Source organism: Podarcis liolepis (assembly GCF_965112155.1).
Source record: "Podarcis liolepis genome assembly, chromosome: Z".
NCBI classification, from domain to species: domain Eukaryota; kingdom Metazoa; phylum Chordata; class Lepidosauria; order Squamata; family Lacertidae; genus Podarcis; species Podarcis liolepis.
This window is the reverse complement of record NC_139570.1, coordinates 35,760,021-35,776,861: the sequence shown is the minus strand read 5'-3', so window position 1 is coordinate 35,776,861 and position 16,841 is coordinate 35,760,021. Positions and strand designations below refer to the sequence as shown.

At 46.3% G+C, this 16,841-nt stretch overlaps 1 protein-coding gene across 3 annotated transcripts in view; it reads left to right on the top strand.

Moving 5' to 3' along the window:
- FIBCD1 (fibrinogen C domain containing 1) overlaps window positions 1-16,841 on the top strand; it is a 74,448-nt gene that overhangs the window by 30,480 nt on the left and 27,127 nt on the right. For 2 of the 3 annotated variants that reach the window (XM_083485239.1, XM_083485238.1), the window contains 3 exons: window positions 6,440-6,916; window positions 15,598-15,757; window positions 16,681-16,817. In XM_083485239.1, the coding sequence (XP_083341365.1) occupies window positions 6,440-6,916; window positions 15,598-15,757; window positions 16,681-16,817 (774 nt within the window). Of the gene's footprint in view, window positions 1-3,246; window positions 3,372-6,439; window positions 6,917-15,597; window positions 15,758-16,680; window positions 16,818-16,841 lie in introns of those variants that run through there. The other variant, XM_083485240.1, reaches the window with a different exon arrangement.

The following is a 16,841-nucleotide window of genomic DNA, read 5'->3' as shown; positions in this document are numbered from 1 at the left end:
CCGTCCTGAGGGGCTGGGAGCTGGGGGCCCTGTCATACAGTGGTTCCGCTCCTTCCTCCTGGGCCATGTTCAGAAAGTGGTGGTGAGAGACAAGTGTTCAGACCCCTGGGCTCTCACTTGTGGGGTGCCTCAGGGTTCCGTCCTCTCCCCCATGCTTTTTAATAGCTATATGAAGCCACTGGGAGAGATCATCAGGGGGTTTGGACTGGGTGTTTATCAGTATGCAGATGACACCCAGCTCTACCTCTCTTTCAAATCAGAACCAGCGAAGGCAGTGAAGGTCCTGTGTGAGTGCCTGGAGGCAGTTGGAGGATGGGTGGTGGTTAACAGATTGAGGTAGAATCCTGACAAGACAGAAGTACTGTTTTGAGGGGACAGGGGGCGGGCTTGTGTGGGGGACTCTCTGGTCCTGAATGGGGTAACTGTGCCCCTGAAGGACCAGGTGTGCAGCCTCAGAGTCATTTTGGACTCACAGCTGTCCATGGAGGTGCAGGTTAATTCTGGGCGGCTGTCTATCAGCTCCATTTGGTACGTAGGCTGAGACCCTATCTGTCCACAGACTATCTTGCCAGAGTGGTGCATGCTCTAGTTATCTCCCTTGGACTACTACAATGCGCTCTACGTGGGGCTACCTTTGAAGGTGACGGAAACTACAACTAATCCAGAATGCGGTCCTGAGAGATCTGCACTGGCTCCCAGTACGTTTCCGAGCACAGTTAAAAGTGTTGGTGCTTACCTTTAAAGCCCTAAATGGCCTCGGTCCTGTATACCTGAAGGAACGTCTCCACCCCCATCATCCAGCCCGAACACTGAGGTCCAGCACTGAGGGCCTTCTGGCGGTTCCATCACTGCAAGAAGTGAGGTTACAGGGAACCAGGCAGAGGGCCTTCTCGGTAGTGGCACCTGTCCTGTGGAACGCCTTCCCAGCAGATATCAAGGCAATAAGCAACTATTTTACTTTTAAAAGACAACTGAAGGCGGCCCTGTTTAGGGAAGTTTTTAATGTTTGATGCTGTATTGTTTTTAATATTTGGAGTGGCTGGGGAAGCCCAGCCAGATGGAGGGGGGGTCTAAATAAAATATTATTATTATTATTATTATTATTATTATTATTATTATTAGTGGGCGGATATGGGGTAAGGCGAGATCTCACAGGCAAACACATTGAACTTGGCCTAGTAGCAGATAGGCAACCAGTGCAGATCTCTGAGCACAAGTGCTATATGCTCACACAGCTTCACTCCTGTCAGCAGTCATGCTGCAGCATTCTGCACGAACTGCATCTTCTGCAAAAATCTTTGTAGAAACATGATGGACTTGTGAATGAGCACATGCAAAACTGCACTGGAAATAATGGGTTGCATCCAGTGCTAGTCCTGCTCAGAGTAGACCCAGTGAAGTTATCAGAAATGGCTAATTTAGATCCATAAATTTCAGCAGGTCTACTCTTGAGGGGGACTGGCATCAGAAACCACTCCGATCTTTTGGATTTTGCGTGAGTTTTCAGCATGATCTGTCTGTTCATTTGTAGCATTTATTATTAAAAGAAAATGGAAACTTTAGGGGGAGAAGTGCAAAAATGCTCCAGGCAGACTGGGTTGGTTTTTTTTGGGGGGGGGGGGGTTATTATTAGTGACGAGACATTACAAGGTCCCAAAGGTCAGAGCTATCCCCGGCTAGCATCCTTTTGCTGCAAACTTTGCAGAATCAACCGCACACCTCAGAGAGTGTGGCTCTGGAAAGGAATTGGTGCCCTGGGCCATTTCCAAATAAGACTCCCTGCTCTAAAAATACTGCCCCTGCCTTCACCTCCCCTCTCTCCCTGTCCCATCTCCTTGCTTTTTTATTAACGAAAGAGATTCATGATTCATGCAGCAATGAGATGTTTTCTCACTGCAAACCGCCAGACTCATTAAAGAGTCATGAGGTCCGTCAACCTCTTCGGTAGGCGAGGCGCTGGGGTGACTCCAGAGTCACGGTGGAAGGAATTCCTGACCGGAACCAGGTCTCGCCATTTGGCCCTGCTGGAAGCGGGGACTGCTTATTGTCGCACTAAATAAAAACGAATCCAACCGCAGAAGCGCATCTGTTCCGTGACCCCTCCGTCGTTATTATTTCATAGAGCAGGCACCCAAGCGAGCCGTATATCAACTGCGCCCTTCTGTCTAACTAACTGCCTGGTAGAAAGATGTCTCCGAGGAGTGAACATTTATCTGTTCACCTTCAGAGAACAACCCCCGCTCTGTATGATCAGCCAGGTATCTGAGGATAGGGGAGGTGAATAACAGGAAATATAATAATAATAATAATAATAATAATAATAATAATAATAATAATAATAATAATATACAGATGGATACAACTAAGTTCTCATCAGAGTAGACCTATTGACATTAATGGATTTACGATAGTCATGCCCATTACTACGCTGAGTAGGAGAAACATTGGATACAGCACCACATTAATGCTAAGAATAACTGATTTGAGTGTGCATGTGTTTTTAAACAACAAAAGAAAACACAATCAAGTGGTGTAGAAATTTATGGAATAAGTATATTAAATAATTAATAACCTTAATTATACTAGAGCAGTGTGGTATAGTGGTTAGAATGTTGGTCTGTGAATGTCAGACAGTAGTTTAAATCAGTCATGAAGCTCACTGGGCAACCTAGGGTCACAGTTCCTGTCTCTCAGTCTAACCTACCTCCCACTTCTGTACTTGGTTCAAAATATTCTTTCCAATGCAAACTGAGGTGGTCAATCACAACAGCTACAAACACAAGCTAGAAGGCCCTTGTTTGAAATCTGCTGTTGGCCACAAGCTCTCTAGATGACTCTAGGGTTGCAATGCCACCTGTCCCTAGAAAAGCATGATCATTCTTTTTTTCTTTTTTTGGAGAAAAGTGGCCCCTGTCCTGTTTGGACTTCAAGCAGTCTGGACTCCTCCTCCTCCAACTGCGTGGTAGAGGGTTGGTCCAGTGGGAGGAGGAGAACGAGAGCCCGAGCAAAGGGTGGGTCCATGAGGACAGCCGAGAGTGAGAGCCTGAGGGACATGGGCAGAGGGTGGGATGGAGCTGAGAGGAGGAATTTGAGAGAGAGTTTTTGCACGGGCAGAGGGTGGGTTGCAGAGAGGGGGGGGGGGAGTTGCAGTGCACAGGCCTTCTATGGTGGAGTCTCAGGTTTTGTGCTAGCAGGGGTGGCTGTGGGTGGGTGGGTCGGAGAGTGGGTTTAGAGGGGCAAGGTCCAGTGCAATAGTTTTTTGCAGACAGAGTGAATAGGGTGGGTCACAGAGCATGTTTTTGCAAGGCTCTGGTGGAGAGTAGGGGGGCGGCGGATTGTAATGGATTGCTTTGAAGTCATTTCTGCACCAGGTAAAGTAATTGTTGTCGTCGTCCCCCATTCCCACCACCCCCGACCTGTCCTTTTGCCCAACCAAAGGTGACAACCCTACTTTAGACAACCTATTATTTTCCTCCGGCTTCAACACACACACACACACACACACACACACACACACATTGGCAACTACAGTACGGGGACATATCGGCTGTTATGAAGGTTTATTGAGGCTATATATCTTGAGTACTTTTTGTACCCTTGAAAGGCACTCAGCAAGTGCTTATATTCTTATTTTGAAAGTGCCCTTCAACACGACCCTTGGGCAATGGAGTAAGGATTGCTTAAACAAAGAAGAAACTTTCTGAAATCCCAGTGAGTTGAGATATCCTGGGGGATATCAGTGGGCTTGGGGGTCGTGGAGCATTGCAGCTAACCGGTGGTGTTGTGGCCAGTTCAGAGGCACAGGGTCCTTTCACGGGGTCACAGCCATGGCCCCTCACAGATACACCCCTTTTAAGATTACACAATAAACTTATAATCATGCAATAATTCTAATTAAGGGTGCACTGCAACACTCAATGCCAATCTATCTGTGTTGCCCTTCAGCTAGATATACTATTGTCTGTTCACATACATGGTCAAATGATTTGGAATGCCCCAGCATCCTTTTTTGGAGTGACTTAGGTTGTGTTCTCCTTGAGCATATATAACAGAACTTGCACCCCATTCTATTGAAACGGAAGCCCCCTGTGCTGTCAGCAGTGGTGTAGCAAGCTGCTCAGGCACCCAGGGCGGTGTGCAGTCTGCGCCCAGCGGTGGGGCGAGCCGGGGCAGGGCACGCTTTCCAGAGCCTCCAAAGAGCCTACCCACCACCTCTGCCTCAGCTGTAGGGCGGCTGAGGGGTAGACGATGGGCAGACGCAGGCCCCGCACTGCCGTTTTGGGCAACATCGAGCCTGCAGGTGCCTGAGCCACTGTGTCACTCCCAAGAGAGATGTGTGGCTTGGGCCCGCTGCAGGCCCCAGCCTACGGTAAGTGCCACCCCATGATGTGCCCCACTCCTCTGCCCCCCAACTATGCCTCTGGCTTAGCTTTGGAGCAGACAGAACAACAACTCCTTGGTGTCCTTCCAGTGTATCTTCTCCAGAGGGACCCTAGGAGACCATCCTCAGTGGCTGCCCTACCTCCTTTCACTCTGATTGGTCTCCAATCAGAGGAGGCTTTTTCATAGTGACTAAGGGGCTTTCCTTTCATGCTGATTGGGCAGTTCTAGGATGCTGGAGACAACGGACCCTGCTGGGACCCATCTGCAGAAAAAGTAATGGGCTTTTGACCTGCTGTGTTCACAGACTACCACACTTCTGCAGCATACCCTACATGGGAGGGAGATGAGACTCTGATGTCATCTGAAGGAGGCTCAGATCTCCCAGGGTTTTGCACAGTGGGGTCGTCAGAGTCAGAGGAAGGCAGATCCTCTGGCTGGGGGTGGGGGTGGGGGTGGGGGTGGGATATTGGCCCCACAGATTCATCTGGTAGCAATGCCTCTGGAGTTGGCCTTGCATCATCTTTTCCTTCAGGTTCACAGTCCTTGCCTCCATCACCTGATGAAACACCTACACCTTGGAATTCCCTGCCAATTGACATTTGGCAGTGAGGAGATTTCACACCCCCCCCCCCCCATATCCAAGAATCTCCTGAGGAGTCTGCTGATTCTCCAGAGAGGAGGAGGCGTGTTCTGCTCTCTACTTATTCTGCTCCAGCACCACATCAAAGAGTCAGTCAGTGTGTCGGAGAGAGAGAGACTGAGTGTTAGAGAGAGATTGTATGTAGAGATAAGGTTGCTGCTAAGAGCAGCTGCAGACACTCAGTGCAGTGCAGCATTCATTTATGCTTAGACCTATTTAGCTCTGTATATAGTTGTATAATAGTTGTAGATAGAATAAAGAAGATATTCTACAGAGCTGCTCTCCGAGTTGTTTATATACTCTGCTAGACTCTGCTATACTCTGCTGTGTGACGACTGTCTACTTGTGGAAGTGAATCCGGTGCTCACAACTCTAAGCTGTGAGTCCACAGCACTTTGACCTGTTCCTGTGCAGAAGGTGGTCTCTGGAAGTGCTACCCAGCTCGCCTAGCCCAGTCGGGGCTGAAGTGTATGAGTCCAGTTGGTGGCACTGGCTCAAGGGCGATGCTGACAGGCAGGTGTCTTCACTGTGCCTCCTAAAAACATTTCTGCTTAGGCACAGAGAACATTGACATGTGTTTCAATGTGGTTGCCAGCTTATCATCTTATTTTTCTTAATGCTTTAAACAGTTGTTTTTAACTATTTCAAACTCAAAATTGCATTGTTTTATTCTTTTTTGTGAACCCATTTGAGATTAAAAAGAACCCTATCAAATGGTAATATAAGAACACAAGAAGAGCTTGCTGGATCAGGCCAATGGGTCATCTAGCCCAGCATCCTCTTCTCACAGAGGCCAACTGTGGGAGGAAGCCCATAAGCAAGTCCTAAGTGCAACAGCAACTCTCTGCACCTTGTGATTCCCAGCATACTGCCTCTGACAGAGGAGAGATAACATAGCCATCATGAATGGTAGCTGTTGATAACCTCCATAAATTTGTCTAGCCTATTTCAAAAGCTATTGAAGTTGGTGGCTGTCCCTGCAGCTTGTAAATGGATGGCGAGAGAGTGAACAAGATATGAAGGATGAGTAAGAATATTAGAAAGTCCCACGGGATCAGACCAATGGCCCACCTAGTATAGCATCCTCTTCTAACAGTGGCTGACCAGTTGCTTGAATGGGAAGCCCAGTGGTAGAACCTGACCACAAGAGCCCTCTCCCCTCCTGCCAGTAACTATTATTCGGAAGCATAACCGCCTCCAATCATGGAGGAAGAGCATAGTCACAGTGGCTAGTAGCCATATAATTAAAACACAACAGATTGTTGAAAAAATAAATAAAATGAAGAGGAACCCAGCTTCTGGTCCCTGACATGAACTGACTTTCTCTCCCCTCACTTCCCATCCCTACCCATCCCTTGCCATTGCTATGTTGGCCCACAAAGTGGCCATAACCTTCTCTCTGCTTCCATTTTCTAGAGAATGAGCTGTGGTTATATCCTCTGCACCGTCCTCCTGTCTGTGGCGGTTCTCCTCGCCGTCACTGTCACTGGTGCCATCCTCTTCATGAACCACTACCACACGCCCGTCACGGAATCCCCACCCATCATCAGCACCAATCCCGATGAAGCCAACGCCTTGGTCACCATCGAGAAAGCTGATGGCTCTCGTGTCAACATATTCATCGACCCCAATTGCCCGGACCAGGGCACCGGTTTCACCCGCCTGGAGGGCCTCCAGTCGTCTGTCCTGAGGGCTGTGACAGATCTTGATGCCGAGACGAAGTCATCAAAGGGGCAGGAGAGGGCGTTGCTGGTGGGCCTGTCGGATGAGGTGTCCAAAGTTCTCAGCCATGCCACCCAGCTGAGGGCAGACTGTGACGGTCTGAAGAAAGGGCACAGCACCATGGGGCAGGAGCTGAACGCTCTGCAGAACGAGCAAGGCCGTCTCATACAGGTGATGGATGGGAGCGGAGGGGCAAGAGGCTAGTTCCTGTGAACACTTGCCCCGTAAACACACAAATCATGCAAAGTTTAAGTTAGGGACCAATATAGATTGAGAGGATTTTCATATGTTATGGACAGGCAGCTAGCAGAACTGCAGTGTGCCCCCCTCACCCCCAATAACTTATGGCTTGTGTCCCAGGAGCAAGTTAAAGCCATTTGAAGGGTCATAGTCAGAGGTCTAGCATCTTTAATTTCAGGGGAAAGGTTAGTTTATGGAAGAACTCCTGCTTGAAACCCTGGAGAATCACTGTCAGCCAGTGTTGACAGTACTGAATTGGATGAAGCAATGGCCTGACTCAGGATAAGGCAGCTTCCTGTGTTCCATTGCTGCTGACCCCTTGGCCCTCAATCAATTAAAAATGTGGAGTCTCTTTTTTAAAAACATCATCTCAGTTTAAACAAATAAAATAGTAGCTGACCAGAGATTTTTGTGAACTGCAGACTGTCCTCTAGATTGGAGGGTTTTAAAATATTTTATTTAAGTCACTTCCATCCATGTAAAAAACCAAAATCAAATTATATGGGAAATGTTAAGTTCTGTTGCAGTTAGGTGCAGTGCAAACTTTTGGTTTTTTAATTATTATTTTAGAAACAGATGTCAAAACATTTTCTATCTCCCCCTGAATATACACCATTACTTACCCAGGCTGCCTGGTTTACAGGACGCTAACTCTCTTAACGGGTTTTCAGGAAGTGTGTTTTTCTTACAGAAAGAACGGAAGAAGGCAGGAAGGAGCATTCCATAGCCTCTATAAAAACAGTTGTGGTTGCAAGTGCTGGAGGTTAGGCCATATAGAGGTTGCTGCCCCACCAACCTTAGTCTGCCCTTGGCCACCCCCTACCTGACCATCTTCATGCATACAACCAATCAGGGTGTGGCTCTACCTGCCATTGGCACAGGAACCACCTACTGTTGGGCTCCCTGCATTCTTCTCCACCAGTCCCCATGGAACCAGCCGCTGAGTTCAATGGCGCTTACTCCCGATGCAAAGGACTTGCTCATTCTGTGTGCTGCTCCTTTTTGATATATGCATGTATAAGCATTTACTTATAATCTCTTTATTGTATCCCACCTTTTTCTCCAAGGAGCTCAAGTTGACTTACAATAGTTCTCAGCCTCATGACAACCCTATAGGATATTTTAAACTGAGAGGCAGGGGACTGGCCCAAAGTCACCCAGCAAGCTTCATGGGGGAGCGCAAATTTGAACCCTGGTTTCCCAGGTCCTAGTAGGACACTCTGGCCACTGTATCACACCGGCTATAATGGATCACACAGTGGTCTGCATTTCTGAACTCTTCTCAGAGCTGTGACTAGGATGGGGACCCTCAGGATTGGAGGCTGGATGCTGCCCTATAGCTCTCTAACTAACTGCCTAGCTCTCAGAACTTTTCCCAGGACCACAGCCATTACCAGCCCTGCTTTGCATCCTTCTTGAGGGTTTCTGCCTGCCTGGGATGTGTCCGTGAACTTTGCTCAAGACTCCTACTTGTCTGGATGGAGGATAGATAAGGATGTGTTGTTGTGGTGGTGGTGGTTGCATTTATTATAGTGTTGTGAATTGGGGAGGTAGGCTGTGTACCTGTATACAGTCCCTTCTAATTCCTGGATACAATAAGGTTTCAATTGCTGGAGTAGCCAGGCAAGTTTTATGGTGACTCTTGGTGGCTCTGTGCCAGAAGACAAATGGGCAGGGTAGTTAGAAACTGTCTGGCACTTAGAAAGACAAAGGCCAGAATTGTGTGAGCTAGAAGCTGGAGGCAGGCTGGGCAGATGAGAGAAAGAGCTATGCCTGGTCTCTGCTTGAATCTAGTGCTGAGGCCATGGGAGAAGCAAGGCCCTATTGGGGGTGTTAATGCTGTGAGCCCCTCCATCACAGGCTCAGGTTGTACAGTATATAAATAAACCATATGACACATTGTCAACCTGGGGTGGCTCAGTTGGTAGAGCATTAGACTCTTAATCTCAGGGTTGTGGGTTCGAGTCCCATGTTTGGGCAAAAAGATTCCTGAATTACAGGTGGTGGGACTAGATGATCCTCGTGGTCCCTTCCAACTCTACGATTCTGTGATTCTGTGACACCACCGTCTCTGCTGTCCCTCATTCCGAGGACACCGGACCCTGGGTAAGTGCCTGGAACCCCTGGAATCTCGCACCGCTCAGAGATTGGGGTGGCATGCAACAATATTTACTTATATCCCACCTTTTTCCGAGACCAAGACTCAAGGCAGCTTATACAAGTTAAAACACCACTGATTAAATACAAAAAGCCAAAAACATATAGAGATAATTGTTAGGGTAGAAACTAGACTACCAGCCAAATTGCTCAGCCCACTTTTGGCTCTGACCCCACCCACCACAGGCATGTGGCCCCCAGAAGGTTGCCCCCAAAGGGAATGTGGCCCTTTGCCCCTGATAGATTTTCCTTGGTGATGTGGCTGTATAGGGGCTCTCACAATGAGTTTACTTCCAAATTTACAACCGCAACACTGGTCTGGGATGCCACAGAACTGCCCTGAGATCTATGGATAGAGGGTGGTATAAAAATCTAATTAATTAATTAATTAATTAATTAGGGTGGGGGGAGAGTTGCAGCCACAGCTTTTCATAGGACGAAAACTGGGAAGGTTACAGAAGGCAGGGGAGGGGAGTCTGTGCATGTTTTGCACGTAGCGTTTGAGAGCTCATTTGCCAGACAGGTAGCTAAATGCTGGTGAGCCCTGAGGATGTTGGCTTACCTCAGTGAACTCTGTTGCATTTTGATTGAAGTCATCAAAGGAGGCTTCTGCAAATTCAGTGCTGATGCCTAAGGCAAGGTTAGAGGGGGTGGTGGAAAGAACAGCCATTACATCCCTGTAGTGAAAGGGAAAGTGCATCACCTGGAAACAAAATGGCTGACCATTTCAACTCTGCATTCAATTGAGGTTTAATTGTCTGGGCAGGGGGAAGGGGTTCAGTCCCATAAACCTTGAGACTGGGCTAGGGCAACAGGGATGCCTCTGAACGTGTCTGTGATCTACCTCCATATTTGGAAGCCATTAATGCTTCTGAATACTAATTGCTGGAAACTGCAGGAAGGAAGGGTGCTTTGTGTTTAGGTTTCCTATAGTTGGCATCTGGTTGGCCACTGAGGAAGAACAGGATGCTGGACTAGGTGGGTTGTTGGCCTGATCCTGCAGGGCTCTTCTTATGTTCAGGAAAAGCGCATGTTTTGCACACAAGAGGTCCCTTCAGCCCCCAACATCTCCAGGTAGGTCCAGAAGGACACCTGTCTGGAATCCTGGAGAGCCACTGCAGTCAGTGTGGACAATATTGAGCTAAATGCCCCAACATGGACTAAGTAGGCAGCTTCCTATATTCCTAGGAGTAAAGGCGCAGTGGTAGAGCACCTGTTTTGCATGCAGAAGGCCCCAGTTTCAATCCCCAATGGTATTGGCAGGTAGGTCAGGGAGAGACTCTCTGCCAGAAGCCCTGGAGAGCCACTGCTAGTCAGCGTGGACAGTACTGAGTTTGATAGACCAATGGCCTGATTCAGTGTGAACCAGTTTCCTGTAGTTCTAAATCCTCCTCTTCGCCTGCATCTTCAGTTAGGTAAGACATCATCATCACATCCTTGTAAAAACCTTTATAAACCCTCCTGGTTTTGCACCTGTTTCTTGCTGAAGTAAGGCAATTCCACAATGAATCATCACTGTATATTAGATAAGAACTGCTGACTCTTATGGATAAGTCTGATAAAAGGTGCGAGCAAGGAGAAAAGCTGTTCGCATTTTCACCCCCCACCCCCGTGTAGGGTGTTTAATGGAAAATTGTGATGTTGGAAAATCTGCTTTTGAAAACCACCCATCACTTCTGCCAAGGGATCCTTATTTTTTGAACTCAAGAGTTCAGCAAGCCTCACTGAATTGTTTCAATTACTTTGATGAATTAGTTATTGTTTGCTTTAATTATATGCTACTGTGTTTGATACTAGGTATAGCGATTGCAATGTTGTTTTTAATGCTGTTGTGAGTATTGTGAGCCCCCATGCAATACACATACCCCCCCTACAGCCACAGGAAGCTTTGGCAGCACACTAACAATGAAATGGCACCACCTTAGTCCATGGGTAGGGAATCTGTGGCCAGTGGGCCAATCTTGGCTCTGCAAGGGGTCTGCAAGGCCATTTCCCCCCCTAAGCACATCCAACTGCCCATCAGCTGACCCCCACAGCCAGCAGAACCTAACTTTCTGCTCATCAGCTTATGAATAAAGTGTACGATCCTGCTGGGTACTGCTTTGCTGGTTCATTCCTTGATGATGACTGACATGTAGGCTGCCCTGCCCGTCTGTTAAACTTGGCCCATGGGGGCCAGTGGCAGATAAACTTCTGCCCCCCCCCCAAGACGAAAAGGTTCCCTGCATGCATCTAAGTGTTAATTGCTATTTAATACTTTCCATGTGCTGTTCTTGTTTACCAATGCTTAGTCATCCCAGGAAAGCAACAACTTGGTCAGGAGGGCACAGGGGTAAGGTGATATGCTGGTGCTGTTCTGGTGTAGGGAAGGTTCAGAACCTTGGGTAGTTCTGTCGGTATGCAAAACCACAGTGGAATGATTTCAGCACAATGGAAAGCAAACCTGCAGCTAATGTAAGAGACAAATTACCTCAGTAGCAGCCTGGAGCAAACACCGGGGTTATATAGTCCTTTGGGAAACTACACACACACACACACACACACACACACACACACGGGTATCTTAAAGGACATAAGTCTCATGCCACAGTTTCTGGCTCCTAGCGGGTGAAGGTCAGAATAGTGATGACCTGGTTGGAGGGAAATCCCTGGTCACTACAAGGTCCAGTCATCAGAGTCTGAAGACAGCAGTAGTTTCCTCAGACAACGCAGGATCCCAGGCAAAGTGTCCTACATGGGAAGAACAACAAAGCAAGTCTTATTACTCCTCTGATATCTCAGTTTCTAAGTTCTTAGTCCATGCCATGATATGTCCATTACTTTTATTTTCTGGGCCTGGCTTTGGTGTTTTGGGTATGCCTTGTTAACATTTTTTAGTTTGAGTTGCTACAGTTGTCCTTATGTGGAGCTCAGCAGCCTCCCCTAGGTCTCCAGAAGTCATATCTTCAAGTACTACTAGGGTGGGAAACCTCTAGCCTCCCTGCCTGGGAGTTCAAGTTGGCCCACAAAGTCATTTCTCCCAATCCATGGCCCACCTGTCAATCCTCTGACATCACTGATGGGTGGGAGAATTAGGTTCAATCCTGCTGGGGTCTGCTTCACTAATATATTCCCTTAGCAAAGGAGACCCCTGCATCCACAAGGACTGAACCTGGTGAGCAGAAGTTTCAATTCTGCTCAGTTTACCTGTTCCCATGCTAGGAGAAGGCGCATATAGTCAAAGCACAGTGTAGGGCTGTTTGAAAGCTATTTTGCAAACAGCTCTTTTAGAAGTTTGAATAGCAGTGTGAGGCTGTTTGCAAAAGGGCTTTCAAACAGTTCCTCACCATGCTTTTAAGTCCTGGCAGTTGGGGCATCAAAGCTCAGTATCACCTGATAGCAGCTGGGCTCTCCAGGGTTGGGGGTGATAGAGATCTGAATCACCAGTCAGAAAAAGCTCCCCACCCTTAAGGAAGAGTAATGGGCAAATGCTCCTTGCCTCTAGTGTATGTGCAAACACACATGCATATGTACAAGCAATAAGCCATTACGCAGTGCACAGCCTGCTACTCCATGCACTGCAGCTGAAGTCAGCTTTGTAGAGTTGATCACCTATAGCAGCCCAATTTTCAATCACGTTTTTGTTGTTTAATGACAAGATTTACATTTCTGCCCATCAACAATGTTCCCTGGGCAAGTCTACAGGGCAAAGGGAATAAAATACATGATCATTAAAAGCATCAACAAACACAGCAGAATGCAACATAAAACTCTAGATGTTTTGGCAGAAAAATGCAATCAATTTGCAGCTCAATAAGATAAAGCTTCCACAATAGGGGCCCAGATAACATTTGTTTAAAATGTTTCCATATACATTACTAGGTCCACTGTGAAAGGAGGGGGAAATTATTTCATACTATTACGTTGCATACTCCTGATATTGAGAACCAGTATGCTGTAGTGTTGGGCTAGGACCTGGGAGACCAGGGTTCAAATCCCCAGTCAGCCAAGAAGCTCAGTGGATGACCTTGGGCCAATTACTGTATTTCAGCTTAACCTACCTCACAGAGTTGTTGTGAGGATAAAATAGGAAAAGGGAGGAACTGTATATGCTACCTTGAGCTTCTTGAAGGAAAGTTGGGATATTAACATAGGAATAACAATAATGATAATGATAATGTTTTCTTCCCCATATGATTCATTTACCACGGCATTGTTTTATTTAAAAAACCCACCTTCAGAATGCTTTACAAAAAGAATAAAACAATAAAAGCAGCTTAAACTGCTGTGTAAACATTCAAATAATAATTAAAAACAGAACTTAGCTAAAAACGTATTAAGACACATGTAAACATTCTACGTATCTGGGTAGGCTTGTCTAAAACAATAATGAGCAATGCAATATGTATATTAAAAAAAATTCCACGCACACACCCCAGCAGACTATTATTAGCATTAGCATTAAATGTATTACCCTTTACCAGCAGGGTCTCAGGGCAAGTTACAACAATTTAGAATTAAAAATGATTAAAAACAGATTACAGTCTCAGGAATAGGTCAGGGTAAAGAGGTGCGACTTCAGCATTTGCCAGAAGTTGTATAGTGAAGAAGCCAGAGCCACTTCTGTAGAGAGGAAACTTCACAACTTAAGGACTTCCACAATGGAATGTCCTCTTCCAGGCCTGCCACTACCCTAAACTTCTAAGGAAGGTGAAACTACGAAAATGTCTTTCCTCTGCTGATCTTAACACCCAGGAGAGTCTGTAGGGATATACCACTTACGGTTTTGAACACTACACTAAAATGAACACTACATTAAAAAAATCTTAGCATTCGGACTAATGTAATGAACCACCATTAATACCTCAAAGTGCTGTATACAGAAGAAGAAGAAGAAGAAGAAGAAGAGGAGGAGGAGGAGGAGGAGTTAGAATAAAATAAAACCCAATTGATACTTTGACAGAAATGACAAGATTGCTTTCGGTCACTGTGGCTGCCTTAGTCTAATTTTAGAAATGGCCAGAGCAAAAATCTGCAACCTTTCCTATTAGCTCAGCAACTTTAGCTCCTAGACAAACCAACGGGCAATGAGAAATCATTAGTTATTAAATCTGTATTTCTTCCATATCATAAAAAGCAAAGATGCACTGCAGTTCCCTTGACACATTTCCCTTCTCAACGTAAATGAAAAGCATCTTGTGCTTTAATTTTTGAATGTAAACTCTCTTATATAAATTTAATAAAGGCAGACTGTTTGGGGGGGGGGAGAGAAAGAGAGAAGGAAGGAAGGAAGGAAGGAAGGAGGCATTAGGGATGTCGGAAGATTCTGGCAAAACGAAATGGGGCTGGGAATTGCAGATGCTGGCTTATTCACCACCATGTCCAGAAGAGAAATCAATCCACTGAGTAGAATCAGTATTCACTGTTGTTATTGTTTTCAGTTCATAAATGACTGAAATGAATGGGGTGCCATAATGGAAGAGGAATCTCATTTACATAAGTTATGTAAGTTATATAATTTTGCCTCAGTGGACAACTGAGATTAATAATGTGGTTTTGGGTGGAAGATGAACTGTGGCAGAATCGAAATGGTCCTGCGTGGAACAAATACAGGGCAGAATGGAAATCAGTATTAGAATCAGAGCATCATAGAATTGTAGAGGCTGGAAGGAACAGCCGCTAAGGGAAGGGAAGTACTTGAGTATGGGGCAGGAAGTTGAAGGGACAGTTTAGAGGAGGGAGCTGTAGAACAGAGCAAAGCCTCGCTTAGTAGGATTGGGCTGCAAATCCCCTTGAACTCAGTAAGGCTTGCAGCTAGGAAAGCATTCATAAGTCCCATTGAACTCTGTAGCAGTGCTTTTAAAAGCACCAAGCAAAAAAAGACATTATTCAGAGGTTGTGTCTAAGATCATAGGGGATATCACCTAGTCAGGACGCATGGACAGGGTGGTGATGGTACCATTGTCTGGCTTGCCTCATGCAGCAAAATTGGCACTACTGCAAGTGCCACATAATACCTATTCTGCATTTGTAAGAACTTGATCACTTAGTGTGGCAGCACCTGCACTTTGGAACTCCCTGCCTATTGAGATCAAGAAGGCACCTTCACTGTACTCTTCTCATCACCTGCTAAAAACATTCCTATTTTGACAAGCCTACCCAGATACTTGAAGTAATTTGAATCTATTTTAGTAGTTTAACTTTTTCATGTTTTAAAATAGGGTTGTAGTTTTTTTTATTGACTTTACTGTTCTATCGTTCAAAACTTAGAAGTTTTGTGTTTTTTTTACAATCAAGTGGTGTATAAATTTTATGAAATAAAAGAAAATATAAAATATAATGTCTTGGGACTGGCCCTGGTTGAGACCTTTTGCAGGCTGTCCTAAAGCTAGTAGTGGACAGGTTGGTGCCTGCGGATGGTGTGTTGGCAAACCCCCTGAACTGAGTCATAACGAATTTGGACTTTTTCCACACAGCTGCTCTCAGAGAGCCAGACCAACATGGCGAGACTAGTGAGTTCTGTCAGCGACATCCTGGACACCTTGCAGAAGGACCGCAGTGCGGTCCGTCCTCGGCTCAAAGCTGACCTCCAGAAGGCTCCAGCTCGGAGTGCCCGGCCAAAAGGATGCTCCAACGGTAGGAGATCTGCTTCCTTCTCTTCTCCTTCTTGGGGCAATTATGAATATAATTTATTCACACTCCACCAACCACAAATAGGAAGTTAGAGAATGTAAAATATGTATGCTGGGCCCCATCTGCACTTCACATTTAAAACAGTTTCATGCCGCTTTAAACAGCCATATCTTCCCCCAAAGAATCCTGGGAACTGTAGCTTGTTAAGGTGCTGAGAGTTGTTAGGTGACCCCCAATTGCTTTCACAGAGCTAAAATTCCCAGACTGGTTTAGCAATCAGTCCCCCTTCACAGGGAATTGTGGGTATTCAGCCCCAAATGCACAAGTGAGCGCTCAGTGGTAAGTTAGAACTGCATTTTGCATTTTTGGTAGGAACATAGGGAGCTGCCTTATAGTGAGTCAGCTCATTGATCCATGTGGCTCAGTATTGTCTCTACACACTGACTGGCAGCAGCTCTCTACTGTTTCAGGCAGGGGGTCTTTCCCAGCCCTATCTAGAGACATCAGGGGTTGAATCTGGGAACAATTGCACGCAAGGCAGATGCTCTACCACTCAGCTATGATTCTTCTGAGCAAAAAAACCACAGTCCCAGATGTAGCATACTGCTTTGTTTCTGCACGAATCAACCCCCTAAAAATCAGAGAGAGAGAAACTGTATTGCAGGGGGTTGAACTAGATGGCTGTTTGGGTCCCTTCCAACTCTATAATTTTATGATTCTATGAAACAAGAGTTCTGCCAGAACTCCACTTGCCCAGAGCTTAGAAGGAAAACAGAACAAAGTCTCTTTTAGTGACAGCAACCAGTTGGAATAGGCGAGAGTCCAGAGCCAAGGGCTCAAACAGTGATGTTGTAATTTAGTCTATTAATTAGACCTCTCTTGTTTCTCTTCCCCCCAACTCACTTCTGCCCCACACTTCACTGCAGGCTCTCGGCCTCGGGACTGCTTTGACATCTATGCAAGCGGACAACAAGAGGACGGTGTTTTTTCTGTCTTCCCCACTCACTACCCTGAAGGCTTCCAGGTTTACTGTGACATGACGACGGATGGCGGCGGGTGGACGGTAAGGGTCTGTTGCCTGTTTAAG